This window comes from Oncorhynchus gorbuscha, linkage group LG13 (genome assembly GCF_021184085.1).
Source record: "Oncorhynchus gorbuscha isolate QuinsamMale2020 ecotype Even-year linkage group LG13, OgorEven_v1.0, whole genome shotgun sequence".
Lineage (NCBI taxonomy): Eukaryota > Metazoa > Chordata > Actinopteri > Salmoniformes > Salmonidae > Oncorhynchus > Oncorhynchus gorbuscha.
Window position 1 is genome coordinate 50,335,880 of NC_060185.1, and position 21,101 is coordinate 50,356,980.

General features: G+C 42.6%; 1 protein-coding gene across 1 annotated transcript in view; it reads right to left on the reverse strand.

Annotated features, from left to right (window-relative positions):
- The window catches only part of LOC123993104 (E3 ubiquitin-protein ligase CBL-like), a 57,304-nt gene extending 42,257 nt beyond the window's left edge, over positions 1-15,047 (reverse strand). The window contains exons 1-2 of the mRNA XM_046294890.1: positions 14,280-15,047; positions 2,358-2,605 (exon numbers count right to left, since the gene is read on the reverse strand). Coding sequence (XP_046150846.1) covers positions 2,358-2,605; positions 14,280-14,423 — 392 coding nt within the window. The 5' untranslated portion in view covers positions 14,424-15,047. The remainder of the gene's footprint in view (positions 1-2,357; positions 2,606-14,279) is intronic.
- Between the last annotated feature and the right edge of the window lie 6,054 nt (positions 15,048-21,101).

The following is a 21,101-nucleotide window of genomic DNA, read 5'->3' on the forward strand; positions in this document are numbered from 1 at the left end:
TCAAATCTAAATATGGAGGGCTGGACGCCAAAATTAAAATAAAAAGAATTGTAAATTTAGTGGGGATAATAGTGGCGAAATCTGCATAGCATCTCAGCACCACATCCACCCACTCTATCGCTCTTTGTACTGCAAATGGTCCGAGGAGAAACGACCATGTAATCATCACATATCATTCATAACTACCATCCACCATTTTTCACTAAATGGTGCTCAATCTTTAACAACCATAGGAAAGGGAATAGCTCACATTATGTTGATACAGGAAACTGTTTCAGTCGAGTCTGAAGCTAACAGTGTATCAAATTGTTTCAACCATCTCCATCCTGTCCAGAAGGAAAGAGAGTGGTAAAGTAGGGGTTTATAGTGCGGCCATTTTAAATCGCATACGCCCCTAAATATTTAACTGCGCGACATGGAATTTCAATTTAGGAGCTTTAGCTTTAGTACCTCAAATATTTCCCATTGTGCTCCTAAATGTGTTGTGTCCGCCTACATTTTTTTCAACTTAGGCAAACACGTGCTCCTTGTAAAAAAAAGAAAAGTTTTTTAATTCTTAAAAAAGGTAACATAGAGCTGGGAGGAGTGTTACTCGGCTAAAGCCATTTTCTAAAAATGTTAACACACGAACCACACACTACCGGGCAATAGCCTACTCATTTGAGCCCTCCCCTCTAGGCATAATAGCGCTCTTTGTCTCTGGTCCCCGTGTGGGGAAGCTTCATCGGTTAATTACCAGCTCCGGCTCTAGAACCCACTCCCTCTGTAACGAAGTGATCAACATGTATTTCTCAAAAGGAGTGGCTAAGACAGCTCAAAAATGGGCCCAATGCCAATTCAATTAGAGGGAAGAGAGAACAGAGATGATTTTGTGAGCGGCGCCTCCTCTCCCTTAGTTTCAGCACAAGGAGACCAGTTGTCCGGAAAAAAAAACAGAAGCCGTGCAAAAACTACAGGCAGGCAGAGTCATCGCTACTCTGATTCATTGCATTAAGAGAAGGAAATTAACCACAGTTTTCATAAAAGGTTTTGGGAAAAAGAAAAGAAAAAGGGGAGAGTTTTGAGTTGATTGGAGATTGAATGAGCTCAGGGGTCTAATTGGTGTATCAGTTTATGGACAAAATACATGCTATTGATACTTGACTCAAGCCATCATAATCATGCTCCCCCTGCGATTGGGCTGGGAGAGGCCAGTAATAAGATAGATATGTGCAAATCAAAGCTTAGTCTGTCGTCCTATTTAACTGTATAACCTGGGGCTGTAGTTATCAAGCATCTCAGAGTAGGAATTATACAGGGTGCCGTTGGCAAAGATGAATGACCACCTATAATAGCCCACCCACCCCAGATTTGGGCCAAATCCTGCATTTCTGACGGGATTTATAAATGGCAGTCAAAAATCTTTCAACTTTGCTAATGGGCTTCGCATACAATTCCTTCTCTGAGATGCTTGATTACTCTGACCCCTGACCTACCAATCATAAAGGGAATGGATGGACAGCAAGGGCTGTGGCAAAATATGAGCTCAGTCATCTAAAAAGACATTCTAATGCATTTTGTTGAACAATTTCATATATATATATATATATATATATATATAAATAAAAAGGTGTTAGTTAAATTGATTCAATTTAAGGCCTACTGGCAAACAATAATGCAGGCACTAGGGATGGGGGTGTGAGATGTAGTCATTGTTTGTGTGGATCTGTAAGTTGTTTGTATGTATACCTTTGCATATATACTGACTTTTGTTGATGTCATTAAGAAAAAGAAAAAAGGTGTATGACTACATTTTGCAGTTTATTTAGCTCCTTATAACCTGCAAGTCTGGGGGCTACCTGCATGCTATGACTGGGAAGGGTTCAACAAAAAGTCCCCCCCCCCACCACACTTCACTTCACTTCAGACTTAGTCTGCAAAGGCTCTGAATTTGTTTCTCCTACTATTGTGCCATCCCAAACCGTACTGGCTCTGATACTTGCTTTTCACCATGTTCCTTCACATCACGGTTTTCTGGACCTATGGCGGATGTGTAACCAAGGCCAGTGCCGTACAGCTCTGCTTAGCTCTGGTCTCATGAAAGGGATGATATTCTGGTAGTGAGTGAACTGAGTATCACCCAACACGGGTCAGGGTGCAGACCTACATCACAAGAGAATTTCAGGAGGAGGGTGACGAGACCCAATTCTCGCCCGATGTACAAAAACAGAGGCCGTTCTCTTGATGTCTCGTAAAAATCAGGATACGGCAATTTTGAGATCGAGAAAAGTACCTAAGTATTACAGGAAAATAAACGATATTTCGTCAACAACAAGTTCCATTGCCACCTCAATCTCCAAAAAAGGTCATCCTCTCACCTGGGCTGCGAGTTCTCCTCGTACATGCGCTCCTTTCCCTCCTTGAAAAGGCTGATGGTCTGCTTGGTCTTCTTGGTCAGGTTCTCCATGAAGACGCGGAAATACTCGTTGTCGCCGAGCGTCTCCATCTTTCCCTCGTAGCGGGACAAGATGGTGCGAAGGTGCTGGTAGGTGTCTGGCAGCAGGTCCAGGATGTAAGGTGGGCTGTTCTTCAGGGCCAGCTTGGGGTTCTGGCACAGTCGCACCACCTGGATGGAGGGAGAGGATAGGACACGTTAGGGGAGATGATGAATCAGCTTACCGAGACAAATAATAAGCCGGCAACCGTGGAGGAAGAGACTAAATAGCACGCTAATGCATAACAGGGTTGGGATCCATTCTGTTTTAATACAATTCAGGAAGTGAATAAAAATGCTAGTTCTTGAATTGAAAGTTGCACATTGCTTTCCTTTGAAGATCTTTTCAATTCAGGAAGTGAATTGACCACAACCCTGACAAGTAGCCTAACATTAACTGAACTAACTTCAAGAGTTTACAGTGTTTAAACTAGCCTACGTACACGAACAGAACATCTGCACATAAAATAGTCAGTGAAAAGGGATCATCAAAAATCACAAATGAAACTACCACTGAACACCATTTGACAAATACATGGGTATTATGATAGTGTGACGACGTGGACAACATTTATCATACCACTTTTCGCGTGAATGTAAAATACTCCAGCTCCAGCAAATATTAAATTTGTGCAGCAGTGTGTTGCCAGAGCATCAATGCAAGTAAAGACGAGGTACAAAAGGGAAGAGAGATCAGCCTCTCCGGAGAAGAGGGAGATCTAGTAAAAGTGAATGGGAGAGCGAGGGAAAGATCAGTGCTGAGATCGTAACATTCAGGGTTTGCGACGCGAGTCTATTTTAAAGCATTCAACACAGCGAAGAAAATTAAACACACTCATCTCAGGCTTACAGCTTCCTGTTGGTCTGGTAGTAGAGGACACACACACACGTGCATGTACACACACACACAACCTGTTTTCTTATGAATCATCATGTCATGGCTTGTACAGTGCATTTGGAAAGTATTCAGACCCCTTGACTTTTTCCACATTTTGTTACATTACAGCCTTATTCTAAAATGGATGTAAAAATTGTTTTCATAAATCTACACACAATACCCCATAATGCCAAAGCAAAAAAAGTTTTTTTTTTGTTTGCAAATGTATTAAAAAAACTGAAATATCACATTTCCAGAAGTATTCAGACCCTTTATTTCCCCCACAGCATGACGATGCAACCACCATGCTTCACTGTAGGGATAGTATTGGCCAGGTGATGAGCAGTGCCTGGCTTCCTCCAGGCTTGGCATTCAGGGCCAAAGAGTTCAATCTTGGTTTCATCAGACCAGAGAATCTTGTTTTTTTAGGTGCCTTTTGGCAAACTCCAAGCGGGCTGTCATGTGCCTTTTACTGAAGAATGGCTTCCGTCTGGCCACCTCTACCATAAAGGCCTGCCTGACTGGTGGAGCTCCCCAGAGATAGTTGGCCTTCTGGAAAGTTCTCCCATGTCCACAGAGGAACTCTGGAGTTCTGTGAGAGTGACCATCGGGTTCTTGGTCACCTCCCTGACCAAGACGCGTCTCCCCCGATTGGGGACTGAATACTTATTAAAAAAAATTAAAATGATACCTTATTTACATATGCAAACATAAAAAATAAAAAAACTATTTTCGCTTCGTCATTGAGGTATTGTGTGTAGATGGATGAAAACAAAAAAATGTATTTAATACATTTTTAGAATAAGTCTTTTACATAACAAAATGTGGAAAAAGTGAAGGTGTCTGAATACTTTCTGAATGCACTGTACAGCAGATGTTGATGCAAGGGGCTGACAGTACTTGTTTTTTTTTACAAGTATTTGTCGGAGGCTGGCATCTTAGCTGTGTGTGGGTTTGCACTTCCCATTGTCAATCCCCTCAAGCTACGAACACATCTGGTGAAAGATAATATAGCGAAGCATGGCACGCAGCTGAGACACAACCATAAACACAATCGATAAACACAAACACGCATGCCATGGCATTCTGCAATGAATGAGTAGCGTTATCAGAATGAAACAAGGAAGATGGGCACAAAACTACACTTTCTTCTTTGTATATAGTATAAAAGCCAGATAAAAAAACACAGACAATCTGTGTCTACCTTAGACTTACTGGCTACATTCATGTTCAACTTGCAGACAGTCAAAAGCAAATCAAATTTTATTGGTCACAAACATATGTAGCAGATGTTATCGCGGGTGTAGTGAAATGCTTGTGTTCCAAGCTCCAACAGTGCAGTAGTATCTAAAAAGGATTCACAGCAAAACAAAACACATTTAAAAGTAAAATAATGATATTAAGAAATATATCAAATATTAGACTGAGGAGTGTATTGACTAAAGTACAGTAGAATACAGTAAAAACAGTTGAGGTCAGAAGTTCACCTACAGCTTAGCCAAATACAAATAAACTCAATTTTCACAATTCCTGACATTTAATCCAAGTAAAAATGCCGTCTTATGATCACCACTATATATTAAGAATGTGAAATGTCAGAATAATAGTAGAGAGAATTATTTATTTCAGCTTTTATTTCTTTCATCACATTCCCAGTGGGTCAGAAGTTTACATGCTACCAAATGCTAATTGAGTGTATTGCCTTTAAATTGTTTCACTCGGGTCAAACGTTTCAAGTAGCATTCCACAAGCTTCCCACAATAAATTGGGTGAATTTTGGCCCATTCGTCCTGACAACGCTGGTGTAACGGAGTCAGGTTTGTAGGCCTCCTTGCATGCACACACTTTTTCAGTTCTGCCCACAAATGTTCTACAGGATGAGGTCTGGGCTTTGTGATGGCCACTCCAATACATTGCCTTTGTTGTCCTTACGCCATTTTCCACAACTGTGGAAGTATGCTTGGGGTCATTGTCCATTTGGAAAACCCATTTGCAACCAAGCAATGGTCCCTGATTGATGTCTTGAGATTTTGCTTCAATGGGAAAATCATAGCATTATGAAGCAGGAAAATTATATTTTTTTGTGAATTGCACCAGTCCCTCCTGCAGCAAAGCACCCCCACAACATGATGCCGCCACCCCTGTGCTTCGCGGTTGGGATGGTGTTCTTCGGCTTGCAAGCCTCCCCCTTTTTCCTCCAAACACAACAATGGTCATTATGGCCAAACAGCTCTATTTTTGTTTCATCAGATCAGAGGACATTTCTCCAAAAAAATTACGATCTTTGTCCCCATGTGCAGTTGCAGACCGTAGTCTGGCTTTTTTATGGCAGTTTTGGAGCAGTAGCTTCTTCCTTGCTGAGCGGCCTTGAATCCCTGTTGTTCTGGGATTGATTTGCACCAAAGTACGTTCATCTCTAGGAGACAGAATGCGTCTCCTTCCTGAGCAGTATGACGGCTGGTGGTCCCATGGTGTTTACTCTTGCGCACTATTGTTTGTACAGATGAATGTGGTACCTTCAGGCATTTGGAAATTGCTCCCAAGAATGAAGCAGACTTGTGGAGGTCTTGGCTGATTTCTTTTGATTTTCCCATGATGTCAAGAGGAACGAAGTTTGATGGTAGGCCTTGAAATACATCCACAATTAGCTTATCAAAAGCTTCTAAAGCCATGATATACTTTTCTGGTACTTTCCAAGCTGTTTAAAGGCACAGTCAACTTAGTGTATGTAAACTTCTAACGTACTGGAATTGTGATAGTGAATTATAAGTGAAATAACCTGTCTAAACAACTGTTGGAAAAATGATGTGTGTCATGCACAAAGTAGATGTCCTAACCGACTTGGCAAAACTATAGTTTGTTAACATGAAATTTGTGGAGTGGTTGAAAAATGAGTTAATGACTCCAACCTAAGTGTATGTAAACTTCCGACTTCAACTGTATATAAGAGTTGAGTAAAGCAGTACATAAACATTATTTAAACATTGAAGTGGGCAGTGATTCTAAGTCACTGTATATAGGGCAGCAGCCACTAAGGTGCAGGGTTGCGTAACCTGGTGGAAGCTGGCTAGTGATGGCTGTTTAATAATCTGATGGCTTTAAGATTGAAAAACAGCTTCTGTCTTCTGAAGCAAGGGGGAGGACAGTAGACTGGGATAAAGAATACGTCCATAAAACACTCCAGCCATCTGGTCTGCGCATGCTCTGAGGACGTAGCTTGGGGGGCGGGCAGCCCTACGATGGTTAACAGGCTTAAAATGTCTTACTCGTGTCGGCCAAGGAGAAGGAGCCCAAAGTCCATGGTAGCGGACCATGTCGGTGACACTGTGTTATCCTCAAAGCGGCAAAGAAGGTGTTCAGCTTGTCCAGAAGCAAGACCTAAGTGTCTGGGATGTGGCTGGTTTTCCCTTTGTAGTCTGTGATTGTCTGTAGACCCTGCCACATACGTCTCATGACTGACATGCTGACCACACCGCTCGTGTAGCATGCACGAATGTTGTAAAATAAATGTACACACACTACCGGTCAAAAGTTTATAACACCTACACATTCAAGAGTTTCTTTATTGCTAGTATTTTCTACATTGTAGAATAATAGTTAAGACATCAAAACTATTAAATAACACATATGGAATCATGTAGTAACCAAAAAAACTAATCAAAATATATGTTATATTTGAGATTCTTCAAATAGCCACACTTTGCCTTAATGACAGCTTTGCACACTCTTGGCACTCTCTCAACAAGCTTCATGACGTAGTCACCTGGAATGCATTTCAATTAACAGTTGTGCCTTGTTAAAAGTTCATTTGTGGCATTTAATTCCTTCACAAGGCATTTGAGCCAATCAGTTGTGTTGTGACAAGGTAGGGGTGGTATACAGAAGATAGCCCTATTTGCTAAAAGACCAAGGCCATATTATGGCAAGAACAGCTCAAATAAGCAGAGAAACAATATTTTATCATTACTTTAAGACATGAAGGTCAGGCAATATGAAAACTGTCAAGAACTTTGAAAGTTTCTTCAAGTGCAGTCGCAAAAACCATCAAGCGCTATGATAAAACTGGCTCTCATAAGGACCACCACAGGTAAGAAAGACCCAGAGTTACCTCTGCTGCAGAGGATATGTTCATCAGAGTTACCAGCCTCAGAAATTGCAGCCCAAACAAATGCTTCACAGAGTTTAAGTAAGACATATCAACTGTTCAGAGGAGACTGTGTGAATCAAGTCTTCATGGGTAAATGCAATTTGGTTCCAACTGCCGTGTCTTTGTGAGACGCGGTGTGGGTGAACGGATAATCTCTGCAAGTATACTTCCCACCGTAAAGCATGGAGGTGGTGTTATGGTGCTTTGCTGGTGACACCGTCTGTGATTTATATAGAATTCAAGGCACACTTAACCAGCATGGCTACCACAGCATTCTGCAATGATACGCCACCCCATCTGGTTTGGGCTTTGTGGAACTATCATTTGTATTTCAACAGGACATTGACCCAACACACCTCCAGGCTGTGTAAGAAGGAGAGCGATGGACTGCTGCATCAGATGACCTGGCCTCAACAATCACCCAGCCTCAACCAAATTGAGATGGTTTGGGATGAGTCGGACAGCAGAGTGAAGGAAAAGCAGCCAACAAGTGCTCAGCATATGTGAAGCTGGTTGAGAGAAAGCCAAGAGTGTGCAAAGCTGTCATCAAGGCAAAGTGTGGTTATTTGAAGAATCTCAAATATAAAATATATTTTGATTTGGTTAACACTTTTTTGGTGACTACATGATTCCATATGATTCCGTATTATTTCATGGTTTTGATGTCTTCACTATTTTTCTACAAATGTAGAAAATTGTGAAAATAAAGAAAAACCCTTGATAGAGTAGGTGTTCTAAAGCTTTTGACCAGTCTTGCACATGTTATTCAATCATTGCAACCACACTGCTCACGAGCGCCTGCGTAGCCAGGCGCTAAAATAGAACTTGGTTCTATTTGTGATGCTTGATGCGCTGCAAATCCCACTTCTCCCTTCTCCTCAATGTTTTTTAGGAGCATAAACCCACATGGGTGATTGAAAGATGGTCCAAACTCCAGTCTACTTGGTAGTTGTAATGCACCTTAAAGTTTGTTGCCATCCGCCATATAAAGTCCAAAGAAGAAGCAAGAAGGAGAGATTACTAGAAACCTTCGCCCTTTTCTCTGTGGATTAATTGTCACCGGAACATCCGTGGACAAATTAGCTAGCAACAGCAAGCTAGCTAGCTAAATTGCCTTATATGTTTAATGCTTTTTGACCTGTCCCCAAATGAATATTAGTTGGTTCAGAGATCGCCATATTCCCATTCACCTTGCCATGGTTAAATGTGGTGGTTCGCACTTTCGGTTTTGTGCGAATGCTGCAATCTATCCACGGTTTCTAGTAATCTCCCATCACAACACAGCTCTACTAGACCCGGACCATCACAACACAGCACTGACCACTACTCTAAGGTCAGGCAGAACATAGTTCTTCAGAGAAGTGCACCACATGATGCAGTCCACACCATTTACCATTCAGATTATCAGGCTACATATGTTGAGGTAACCTCTGGCAAAAGACACCTAGAACTATCAGAGATTGGAGAGGTGCACCAACTACTGCATCTAATATGCTGACTACTTGGCTGGAATCCCCCTTTAATTCACACACACACACAGCATTGCACTTATTGTTGTGTGCAAAATTATTCCATTCTTACTAACTATCCTTTATTTTACTGGTACTTATATGTAGTGTGTGTGATACACACACACACACACACACACACACACACACACACACACACACACACACACACACACACACACACACACACACACACACACACACACACACACACACACACACACACACTTCAAAATGTTGGGGTCACTTAGAAATATCCTTGTTTTTGAAAGAAAAGCACATTTTTTGTCCATTAAAATTAACATCAAATTGATCAGAAACAGTGGAGACATCATTAATTTTGTAAATGACTATTGTAGCTGGAAATGGCACATTTTTTATGGAATATCTACATAGGCGTACAGAGGCCCATTATCAGCAACCATCACTTCTCGTACAACGCTGTGTACTACTCCCTTCAAAGAACAGCGTAAACGGGCTCTAACCAGAATAGAAAAGGGAGTGGGAGTTCCTCTGTTCAGTGTCTGTTTTTTCCCCTATCTTAATCTTGTCTTTTTATTGGCCAGTCTGAGATATGGCTTTTCTTTGCAACTCTGCCTAGAAGGCCAGCATCCCGGAGTCACCTCTTCACTGTTAACGTTGAGACTGGTGTTTTTCGGGTACAATTCAAATGGGATTTTTACCAAATTACCATACGACAGACCATGAATTTCACCCTGCACACCCTAATTGACAAACAAACAAACAAACCAAAACAAAGGCAAAATCTTCTCATGCTTGGTTGATTTAAAAAAAGCCTGAGACTCAATTTAGCATGAGGGTCTGCTATACAAATGATGGAAAGTGGTTTGTGTGAAAAACATACAACGTTATCAAATCCATGTACACAAACAAGTGAGAGGTTAAAATTGGCAAAAAAACATCTCTTTCCACATGAGAGAGCCATGAGGTGAGACAGGGATGCACCTTAAGCCCCACTCTCTTCAACATATATCTCAACGAATTGGTGAGGGCACTAGAACAAGTCTGCAGCACCCAGCCTCACCCTACTAGAATCTGAAGTCAAATGTCTACTGTTTGCTGATGATCTGGTGCTTCTGTCACCAACAAAGAAGGGCCTACAGAAGCACCTAGATCTTCTGCAAAGATTCTGCCAGACCTGGGCCCTGACAGTAAATCTCAGTAAGACAAAAAATAATGGTGTTCTAAAAAAGATCCAGTCGCCAGGACCACAAATACAAATTCCATCTAGACACCATTGCCCTAAAGCACACAAAAAACTGTACATAGCTTGGCCTAAACAAGAAGGGCCGTCTATGCCATCAAAAGGAACATAACATTTGACATACCAATTTGGATTTGGCACAAAAAAAAATACTTGAATCAGTTATAGAACCCATTGCCCTATATGGTTGTGAGGTCTGGTGTCTGCTCACCAACCAAGCATTCACAAAATAGGACAAACACCAAAATGAGACTCTGCATGCAGAATTCTGCAAAAATATCCTCAGTGTACAACATAAAACACCAAATAATGCATGCAAAGTCAAATTAGGCCGATACAGGATAATGACAAATCTAGAAAAGAGTGGTTAGATTCGACAACAACCTAAAAGGAAGCGATTCCCAAACCTTCCATAACAAAGCCATCACCTACAGACAGAACGTGGAGAAGAGTCCTCTAAGCAAGCTAGTCCTCTGTTCACAAACACAAATCAGACCCCACAGAGCCCCGAGACAGCAACACAGTTAGGCCCAACCAAATCATGAGAAAACAAAAAGATAATTCTTTCCAATGTGTCAACTAACAAAAAAACAGAGCAAACTAGAATGCTATTTGGCCCGAAACAGAGAGTCGTCTCATATTCTACAGCTCTCTGAAACTTAACGAAAGCTTTGACTATGTACAGACTGAGTGATCATAGCCTTGCTATTGAGAAAGGCCGCCATAAGCAGACCTGGCTCTCAAGAGAAGACAGGCTATGTGCACACAGCCCACAAAATGAGATGGAAACTGCTGCACTTGCTAATCTCCTGCCAAATGTATGATCAAATGTCATACCGCTGCCATTTCAATGGCATTTGAAAACATGAACACACTAGCTAGCTCCAGCCGAACAACTGACTCGAGGATTAAGCGCATCAACCGTGCCTGAAGCAGACATGATACCCCCGGTCATGGCATTGAAACACCTGCTCAGCAAAGCGATTCAGTGGCACTCTCTTTACTGTATCGCCACCATGCTCGATGCTATGTACAAGGACCGCTACCTCGAGGCAGACAAGAAACAGGGTTTACGTGAAATGTTACATACACAGCTGAACAATATGGAAACGGACACAATGACAGTGTGCACCGAGGAAGAGAGGCCACGGACAGAGAGCTGAAACTTCACTGCTTGACATGTATGATGAAATCCTGGTTGAGAATGAAACGACTGAACAAATGAACAACGGAACAGCACAGCAAGTAAGTGAAGGAAGAATATGATTGTTTTACTGGTAATGGGGACATGCATAAAACGCCCAAAAAATGTATTTTTGGTCAGTGTGTGTGTGTGTGTGTAACCTTTATTTAACTAGGCAAGTCAGTTAAGAACAAATTCATATTTACAATAACGGCCTACCCCGGACGACGCCCGGCCAATTGTGCGCCGCCCTATGGGACTCCCAATCACGGCTGGATGTGATACAGCCTGGATTCGAACCAGGGACTGTAGCGACGCCTCTTGCCTTAGACCGCTGCGTCCATGTGTGTGTGTTAACTATTTAACTGTACTAGAATGCTTAAAAGGCTGCAAAAATGTTAAATATCGGTTATCGGTATCGTTTTTTGGGGGGCCAGGAAAATATTGGATATCGGCCACAAATGTCATATCGTGCATCACTATTGTAAATACAACCTATATTTATGTTTATTTATTTTTCATTTTGTACTTTAACTATTTGCACATTGTTACAACACTGTACATTGAAGTAATATGGAATATTATTTTGGAACTACTGTTCACTTCACTTTTGTTATTTGTCTACTTCGCTTTGGAAATGTTAACATAAGTTACCCATGCCAATAACAGAGAGAGAGATAGCATGCTTATGTATCCATCTATGTGTTGAGTGTAGCCAGCTATGTTAGCCAGCTATGTGTTGAGTGTAGCCAGCTGAGAATGTGTTGAGTGTAGCCAGCTGAGGGGGGGGTTGGCTGACAGCAGCACTGCTGACGTCAGACAGAGGGGGTCACAGTACACCCTGCGCTTCCAACCCAAGAATATGAGTCCTGTCAGAGAGCAGATAAGCCCTCGGCTAAACGTGCACAGACGCATACACATCCAGTCGTGGTGGCCTGGACCGAACCAAAAACGAATAGAAGATTGCCTTATTCCCCTACTCTGCTCTCTCACTAACCTCAGGATTGGAGACTGGGAGAGAACCACCCCCCCCAATACTGCAGGGCTGAGCTGACCTCCCCCAGCTCTACACCACTGTGTTCTAGGTCATTGGTACATCCCAAATGACACCCTATTCTCTATATAGCCCACTACTTTTGATCAGCACCACATAGGAGTCAATTTGGGACGTAACCCATGACTGCACGTTCCAGCTATGATAAAACCACTAAAATATTGACTGTTTCCCGTGCCAATAAAGCCCCTTAAATTGTCATTTAATTCAGCGAGAGCGAGAGAGAGAGAGACCCAATCAACATGGGAAGAGTAATAAGCCTATAATAACCCTAAAGGCCACTTATACTCTATTCAAACACTTTTGCTGAACTTTGACGTTCTTAGGGAGATCTATGACAAGCATGCACTGTTGTCCGGGTTGTCCTCATGATATTTGAATGTGCAGATAGGCGAACTTGTGCATGGAGCCTAACCGTCTGAAGACCAGCTTTAATCATTGGTTAAACGTGATGCCTTGAAGCACTCACACGCACTATTTGACAGAGACCTGTTGATACTGGGTAACAGTCTGCTAAAATCAGCAGGCCAGCAGATCACATATCGCAGGTTCCACCGTGGTTTTCCTTTCAACAAAACCTCCACCGTGGACAAACTCCTGTATTTCAAAGGTCTTGTGGAAACACACACACACACACACCTCTTCCTCAACTCGGCCTCATAAAGACTAGACATTGTTGCCACCGAGCCCAGGCTACTTTCTGAAAACAGAAAAGGAGAACTGACATTGCAGTGTCACTTCTGTTTTTCTGTTTGTGTGAAGTGACCTCTTCTTCATAATGAGTCAATGCAGATGTGCTTGTCTGTTGGAAAGAAATGCAAAATTGCCCCCCCCCAAAAAAAGTGCCATTATGATAATCTTCAGGGGCTTGGGTTCTTACGGATAAGAGAAAAGAATGACAGATGTGTAGACTACCCCTAGAGAAACAAACGTAAAAGGCTGTCTTGTCCTCTGAATCACTGTGATAATTCAGTGTGAATTACACAGGAAACTAGGGGTCAGCCAGCTACATTTTTCAAAGAAGTGATGCTGTAAATGTAGATAATTCTTTATTATGTTCACATGTATTAATTTCATTGCTGCACATTTACTCTGGATTTCAGGGGCCACAGCTAAGTGTTGGACTCGGGCAGTTAGATTGTTGGAACATTGTTTAGACAATGATTGTGTTTCATATCTGATCATACAATTGACAGATTCAAATCTCATTGAGCTACCTAAATATCACATTTTACAACCTTATTGAACAACTTTGTCGATGGGATGGATCTTGTTCTAAACAGTAAAATATAGCTCGGTGGGTGATCAAAACCCAAGCCTAACTTTGCTCAGCTAGCTACTACTCAGCTAGCTACTATTTTCATGACCCTAATCTGGGATGATGATGATTGAGTCACCATCCCCATGCACACGAGATTATATTGGTCAATGTTGCTAACTAATGTTAATTGGCTAGCTAGTTGCCTAGGTAGCTGGCCAATGTAGCTAGCAATCCAGACACCAGCATTAAACTACTACAACCATATAGTTAGTTCTAGCTACCTTCAGCCATCTACATATTCTACAGATTAATACAATATATTATAGATCATTAACGTTAGCTAGCTACCACCTTCTCTACTATTCGGCGTAGCCTAGCTGGTCGGTGTACCCCTAGCTAACACATTTTTATCTAGCTGGCTAGAAACTGTCTCGTTAGCGAGGAAGCTAGCCAGCAAATTAGCTAAAGTTAGCTAAGCTAACTTCCTGGGCCACTGATCATCAGCTGGGTACTGTAGCTAGATAGATATTCTCCGACTGCTAGTCACCCACCTTGTCCATTAGTTTCCAGCATTTCTCCACAGTCTTTTTGTCCACGGCCCCAGGTTGGTGATGGGAATGGAGGTGGTGATGGGGCTGAAACGCGTCCTTCATCATCCCGATCAGTCCTCCGCCTTTCTTCAGATTTCCTGCCATATTAGGCTCCACTAGGGTCGGCCAGAGCGACAGTCAATGCTGGGGGGGGCCGCCCTCCTTCCCCAGTCAGACTGAGCAAAAACCGGCACCCCCCGGGGAAGACAGCGCCCGAGTCGGATTCGAGCGAAGGTCCGTCGGGGGGTGGGAGAAATGAGTTCTATTGAAACAAGGATCCCATTAAACCCCCCCACCAGTGGTTGTATCGAGCCTCGACGACAGTGGGGCAAACTGCAGCTAGGTGCTCAAGCAAGGAATACAACGCAGGTTGGTAAGCAAGCCAGTCGAGACCCGTCTCGTCGACTAAAAGAAGACAATGATATCGATTTGTCTACCCGTCTGGTCTTCGTGTAGATTGACCTGTATTCTCATTGACAACCCCTATATTCCCTATTCAGCTGCTCGATCTCTCCGTCTGCGTTCTTCTCAGTGACGGGAAGTTCAGTGGCAGGCTGGATCCAGTCAAGATAGCTTGATAATACGCTTACGGTTGAGGTAGAAGGAAGAGCTGACGTTGGCGACAATAAACTAAAGGGACATTTACATAGCTAACACAAATCATTAACATAGGCGGAACGGAGACGAGGTGCATAAATACATTTAGAAAAATCCACACAGGCTGCAGTCCCTCCCTCCCCCTCCCTCCCTCCCTCCTATGTGTGCACGGCCCTTGCTCTTCCTGTTCATCCCCTTCCGTTTGCAGAACCTCTCCCTGCCCTCCCTCTTGCACAAATGTTGCCCCCCAACACCTCCTCTAACTACGCCCTCTTCGTGCGCGATCTCGAGGTGAAAATACAGGCACGCGCTTCTGTTTTAACAGTAAAATTGTATGTTCAAGAACATTATGGTCGGAAATTCCTTTCTGCCAAAAACATTTGGCTGTGTAAATTCAGACACAGGTTTTTGTTGTAAATTCCTTACAACAACTGAGGTGACATTGCCCTGTGCCCGCTCCTGTGGCATGAATCATTACGTTATACTTAATGTTGTAGCCTACGTAGATGGGTACTACTTCATGATAAGTGTGCAATTGGCACTAAGACGTGTAAGGCTATGTCTGTACCGTTGTCGTTTCATCAACTCTCTCAGATGATAATTGAGATGTTATATAACGGCAGAGACTTTGGTTCTGAAGGTAACTGCCCTTTCCGCTACCCTGGAAACCTTTCCCCAGAGCTAATAATCCGTATCACCCGCGCAGGTGGCCTCTACATTATGCACACATTTTTGTGCTAAACCTTCCTAAACAATTTCTCACTGTCAATCGTGAATAAAAATTCAAGTTTTACCAGTGAAACATCCATGCCGCCAAGTATTTGAACGAAAATCAGTTTCATATCAGTTTTCATTCCCACGTGGGAATGTGCAGGGGTGCAATTTTCTTTTTCGAAGTAGGTGGGTGGGGGGGCATTATTATTATTATTTTTAAATCCTGTCGAATAAACATTCTAAACAGCCAACCCGCTTGGAGGCATCCGCATGGTCCTAAAGCACACACTTGCCCTGCTTTGTATGACATTCCAATGATAACACTGGAGGGGTGCAATTTCAGAATGTGTCTGAAAAAAAGTTGTGGAAGTTGTGACCCTGGGAATATGCATTTAGATATTCAGGAGTTATGTACAGTGTTGTTTAAAAGTAGCCTACAGTGTTGTTTCGAATTGTGTACATTGAGCGAATTGTAGAGCAGATGGTCTTAAACTATAGCATAGGCCTATCTGTGTTATGTTTCAATCAATGCACATATTTTGCCTATAGAGCCCCACAGTGGTGTCGTAATACCCATTAAACCTAGTGGTCAAACAGGATAATGATATCTTTCATTTTTCCCAGAGGGGATTTTAGAAACACTTAAAATAAGGGCTATGTGTTGTTTAGGCTTAACCTGGCGTGACGTTCTGATAGCCATGTAAAGGTCTCTCGGCTACTTCTCAGAGAGTTTTGAATTGACATGAGGAGTTAAACAAGGGTGTCTGCTGTCACCATATTTATCTATTCTTTATGGTCATCGAAATACTAGCTATTAAAATCAGATCAAGTAAGAACATTCTATCTGTACATGTCTGTCTGTACACTCGCATCCGCTACAAGACCATGGTGCTTGCCTACGGAGCTGTGAGGGGAACGGCACCTCAGTACCTCCAGGCTCTGATCAGGCCCTACACCCAAACAAGGGCACTGCGTTCATCCACCTCTGGCCTGCTCGCCTCCCTACCACTGAGGAAGTACAGTTCCCGCTCAGCCCAGTCAAAACTGTTCGCTGCTCTGGCCCTCCAATGGTGGAACAAACTCCCTCACGACGCCAGGACAGCGGAGTCAATCACCACCTTCCGGAGACACCTGAAACCCCACCTCTTTAAGGAATACCTAGGATAGGATAAAGTAATCCTTCTCACCCCCCCCCGCCTTAAAAGATTTAGATGCACTATTGTAAAGTGGCTGTTCCACTGGATGTCATAAGGTGAATGCACCAATTTGTAAGTCGCTCTGGATAAGAGCGTCTGCTAAATGACTTAAATGTAAATGTAAATGTAACATTAGAACATTTTCTTTTCTCTGTGTATATCAATGATGTTGCTATTGCTGCTGGTGATTCTCTAATCCACCTCTATGCAGACGACACGATTCTGTATACATCTGGCCCTTCTTTGGACACTGTGCTAACAAACCTCCAACCGAGCTTCAATGCCATATATATACTCCTTCCGTGGCCTCCAACTGCTCTTAAATGCTAGTAAAACTAAATGCATGCTTTTCAACAGATTGCTGCCTGCACCCGCCCGCCCGACTAGCATCACTACTCTGGACGGTTCTGACTTAGAATATGTGGACAACTACAAGTACCTGGGTGTCTGGTTAGACTGTAAACTCTCCTTCCAGACTCACATTATGCATCTCCAATCCAAAACTAAATCTAGCATCGGCTTCCTATTTCGCAACAAAGCCTCCTTCACTCATGCTGCCAAACATACCCTCGTAAACCTGACCATCCTGCCGATCCTTGACTTCGGCGATGTCATTTACAATCCTCTAACTGGTGCTGTGAAGGTACCTGCACCAGAGGAATTGCATGGAGGGATCAACAATGTCACTGGCATTCTCTCAGAGACAGCCTCTTAGTGACATTGGACTCTTTGGATATGATGTGTACATACACGTGTTAATAGTACCTGTAACTGAGCTTGTTAACATCATTGTTGATGTTTGTGATGACTTTGGTGAAGACCATAGTGGTATCATCAGTGAAAGGTCCTACCTTCGCAAATTACATCCTCAGATGGTCTGTGAACTCCACAGTATTTCAACTACACTGTACACTGTACAGTACCATCGAGCATACAATACACTGTGTTACTGTAATGTGATCCATGTTTGTCACGGCGTACCTGAGATTCCAACCAGTGCTCCCAACAACACAGCATTCATATTGTTGACCTAAAGAGCCTAAGGCTGCTACACTTTGAAAGATACATTCACAAATTGTTTCCGACTTCTATAAGACAAATGCAAAAAACACATGTAGCATCATGTGACTCTCAGATGATAATAGATGAGGAGATAAATAGATTGTCACCAACCACTTCTGGAAATGATAGATGCACAGTTTGTGAAAATGTTTCTGTTTCTGGTAGAATTAGTTGGCATCAACACTGTGACCAAGTTATCACACTATAAAAACCTCTTACCTGCATTCTCTCTCTTCAAGTCCTCCATCTCTTTCTTGTGGAGGCAGGGTAGCCTAGTGGTTAGAGCGTTGGACTAGTAACTGAAAGGTTGCAAGTTCATATCCCTGAGCTGACAAGGTACATATCTGTCGTTCTGCCCCTGAACAGGCAGTTAACCCACTGTTCCTAGAATTAGAATTTGTTCTTAACTGACTTGCCTAGTTAGATAAAGTTTTTGGTTTTGTTTTAATCTTTCTCGCTAGCTGTCACTTGGTCCAGGTGGTGGGAATTACAGAGAAAACATATTTGGAGCTCTTGCGAAACGTAAGGCATTTTGTCTTTTTTCAACAACTTTTAACCTAAATACAATGAAATGTTTTGTTTATTTCACGTTGAATTCACATTAGTTGACAACTCAACCAAATGTAAATCAAAACTAGACATTGAACTGAAGTCTGTTCCCAGTGGGTATTGCCCCCTGATGGTTCTGCTGCTTGGGCTGGAACTATACAAATCAAACATACTAACTCAGGGCATTGTTAAAGAGTGTCCCCAGGAGGCCTTACATTGAATTTCAGCTTCCTGCAATTACACAATTACAGGAAGTGACTTTAATTGGGGGTAATAGGGGCGGGTTTGAAGGGTTAATTGACCCATAATCATTTTTGACCTCCACACAATGGTCTTGCAGTTCTAGAAACTAAGATCCTTGTTAGAATGAATTCTGAAGAGGATATTGGTCACATTTATTTAGATTGAAACTGCCTGTCTGTCTGTCTGTCAGTTTGTCTGCGTCTACTTGTCTGTCTGTGCCTGCCTGCTTCTGCCTGCCTGCATATTTCTGTCGGTCTCCCTGTGTGTCTGCCTAACCTTCTGCCTGTCTGTCTGTCTGTCTGTCTGTCTGTCTGTCTGTCTGTCTGTCTGTCTGTCTGTCTGTCTGTCTGTCTGTCTGTCTGTCTGTCTGTCTGTCTGTCTGTCTGTCTGTCTGCGTCTACTTGTCTGTCTGTCTGTCTGTGCCTACCTGCTTCTGCCTGCCTGCATGTTTCTGTCGGTCTCCCTGTGTGTCTGCCTAACCTTCTGTCTGTCTGTCTGTCTGTCTGTCTGTCTGTCTGTCTGTCTGTCTGTCTGTCTGTCTGTCTGTCTGTCTGTCTGTCTGTCTGTCTGTCTGTCTGTCTGTCTGTCTGTCTGTCTGTCTGTCTGTCTGTCTGTGCCTACCTGCTTCTGCCTGGCTGCATGTTTCTGTCGGTCTCCCTGTGTGTCTGCCTAACCTTCTGCCTGTCTGTCTTTCACCAATTTACCCATTCCAGCTTTATCGCCAACTGTTTTGCATTGAATATCATGTTTGACTTACTCTGTGTCAAACCCCTTGACACATATGTATGCGTCAATATCCTGTTTGTGGAGGTGGGAGAGAGGAGGGAGAGAGAGGAGAGAGAGAAGAGAAGAAAGATGAGTAGAGGGTTAGGGAAGGAAAGAAGAAGGTAAAGATAATGGGGTGGAGGAGGGAGAGAGAGACAGGGGGAGAGAGGGGAGAGAGAAACAAACACCATTGTAAATACAACCCGTATTTCTGTTTATTTATTTTCCCTTTTGTACTTTAACCATTTGCACATTGCTACAACACTGTATATAGACATAATATGACATTTGAATTGTCTTTATTCCAGTGGCAAATCTTGACTATTGGAGCTAGGCCCTCAGTTGCGGAAACAGATCTGACGTCATACATATAGAGAACTCGGATGCCTGTGTATACAGAGCATGACGTGAGACCTTTATTTTTGCAGACCTCTGTAGGAGTTGTAATTCTTTAATGACCGAGTCAAACGGTCCTAAGCCACGCCTCGGCTGTGGCTCACAGAAGCAGCACACGTACACAACGGTTGCATATATTGATAGCGGGAACCACGTTAGAAGAAAATACGGTTGCATTGTTTCAAAGAAACATTTGCCAAAACAAACAGTCACTCAAATAGTGGCGGAATAAATTCAACCACACAACGACTCACGTTGTTTCAAGACCACGGACAGTATTTGCTGTCAGAGAGAAAAGAGTTGTATTCGATGTTCGATCTCCAGCATTCAACCATTTTTTTTAAATGCACCACAACACGAAATGTCATGTACCCAGTACTTCCAATTGCAACGTCATTACCTTTGTTTTTACCACACAATCAGTGATCTAACGTTGAAATAATATTTTACACATTGTATTCAAAATGACATGAACGAGATAGCAACAAAAAGCAAGCTGTAGATGAAAACAAAATGTCCACTCACCATTATGACTATCATTTAAAAACCAAGTCCATTCTCCTGTCCTTCTTTATGAAATGGGCAATGGCAGGTTCATATAGCTTGCCTTTTGATTTTAAAACCGAAATAAGTTATTTTTCGATTGAGAAAAAGGGCTGACAGCCGGGTCTGTCCAGGGGTGTTCCTGAAATATGTCTTGATCCTATTTAATGCAGAAAATAGTATTTCTATTGATGCAGTGGACACTGGAATATTCAAAACTAGACAGGTAAGCAGATACAATTGGTGCATACTATCATTTGGTGCATACTATCATTTGGTGCATACTATCATTTGGTGCATACTATCATTTGGTGCATACTATCATTTGGTGCATACTATCATTTGGTGCATACTATCATTTGGTGCATACTATCATTTGGTGCATACTATCATTTGGTGCATACTATCATTTGGTGCATACTATCATTTGGTGCATAATATCATTTGGTGCATACTATCATTTGGTGCATACTATCAAGTGGAGCAGATCAGCCGGGCTCTTACCTTCGAAGTCAGACATTGAGTATGTAACAGTATAACTTTTAGACCGTCACCTCGCCCATACCCGGGCGCGAACCAGGGACCCTCTGAACACATCAACAACAGTCACCCACGAAGCAGCGCTCCACAAAAGCCACGGCCCTTGCAGAGCAAGAGGAACTACTACTTCAAGGTCTCAGAGCAAGTGACGTCACCAATTGAAACGCTATTTAGCGCA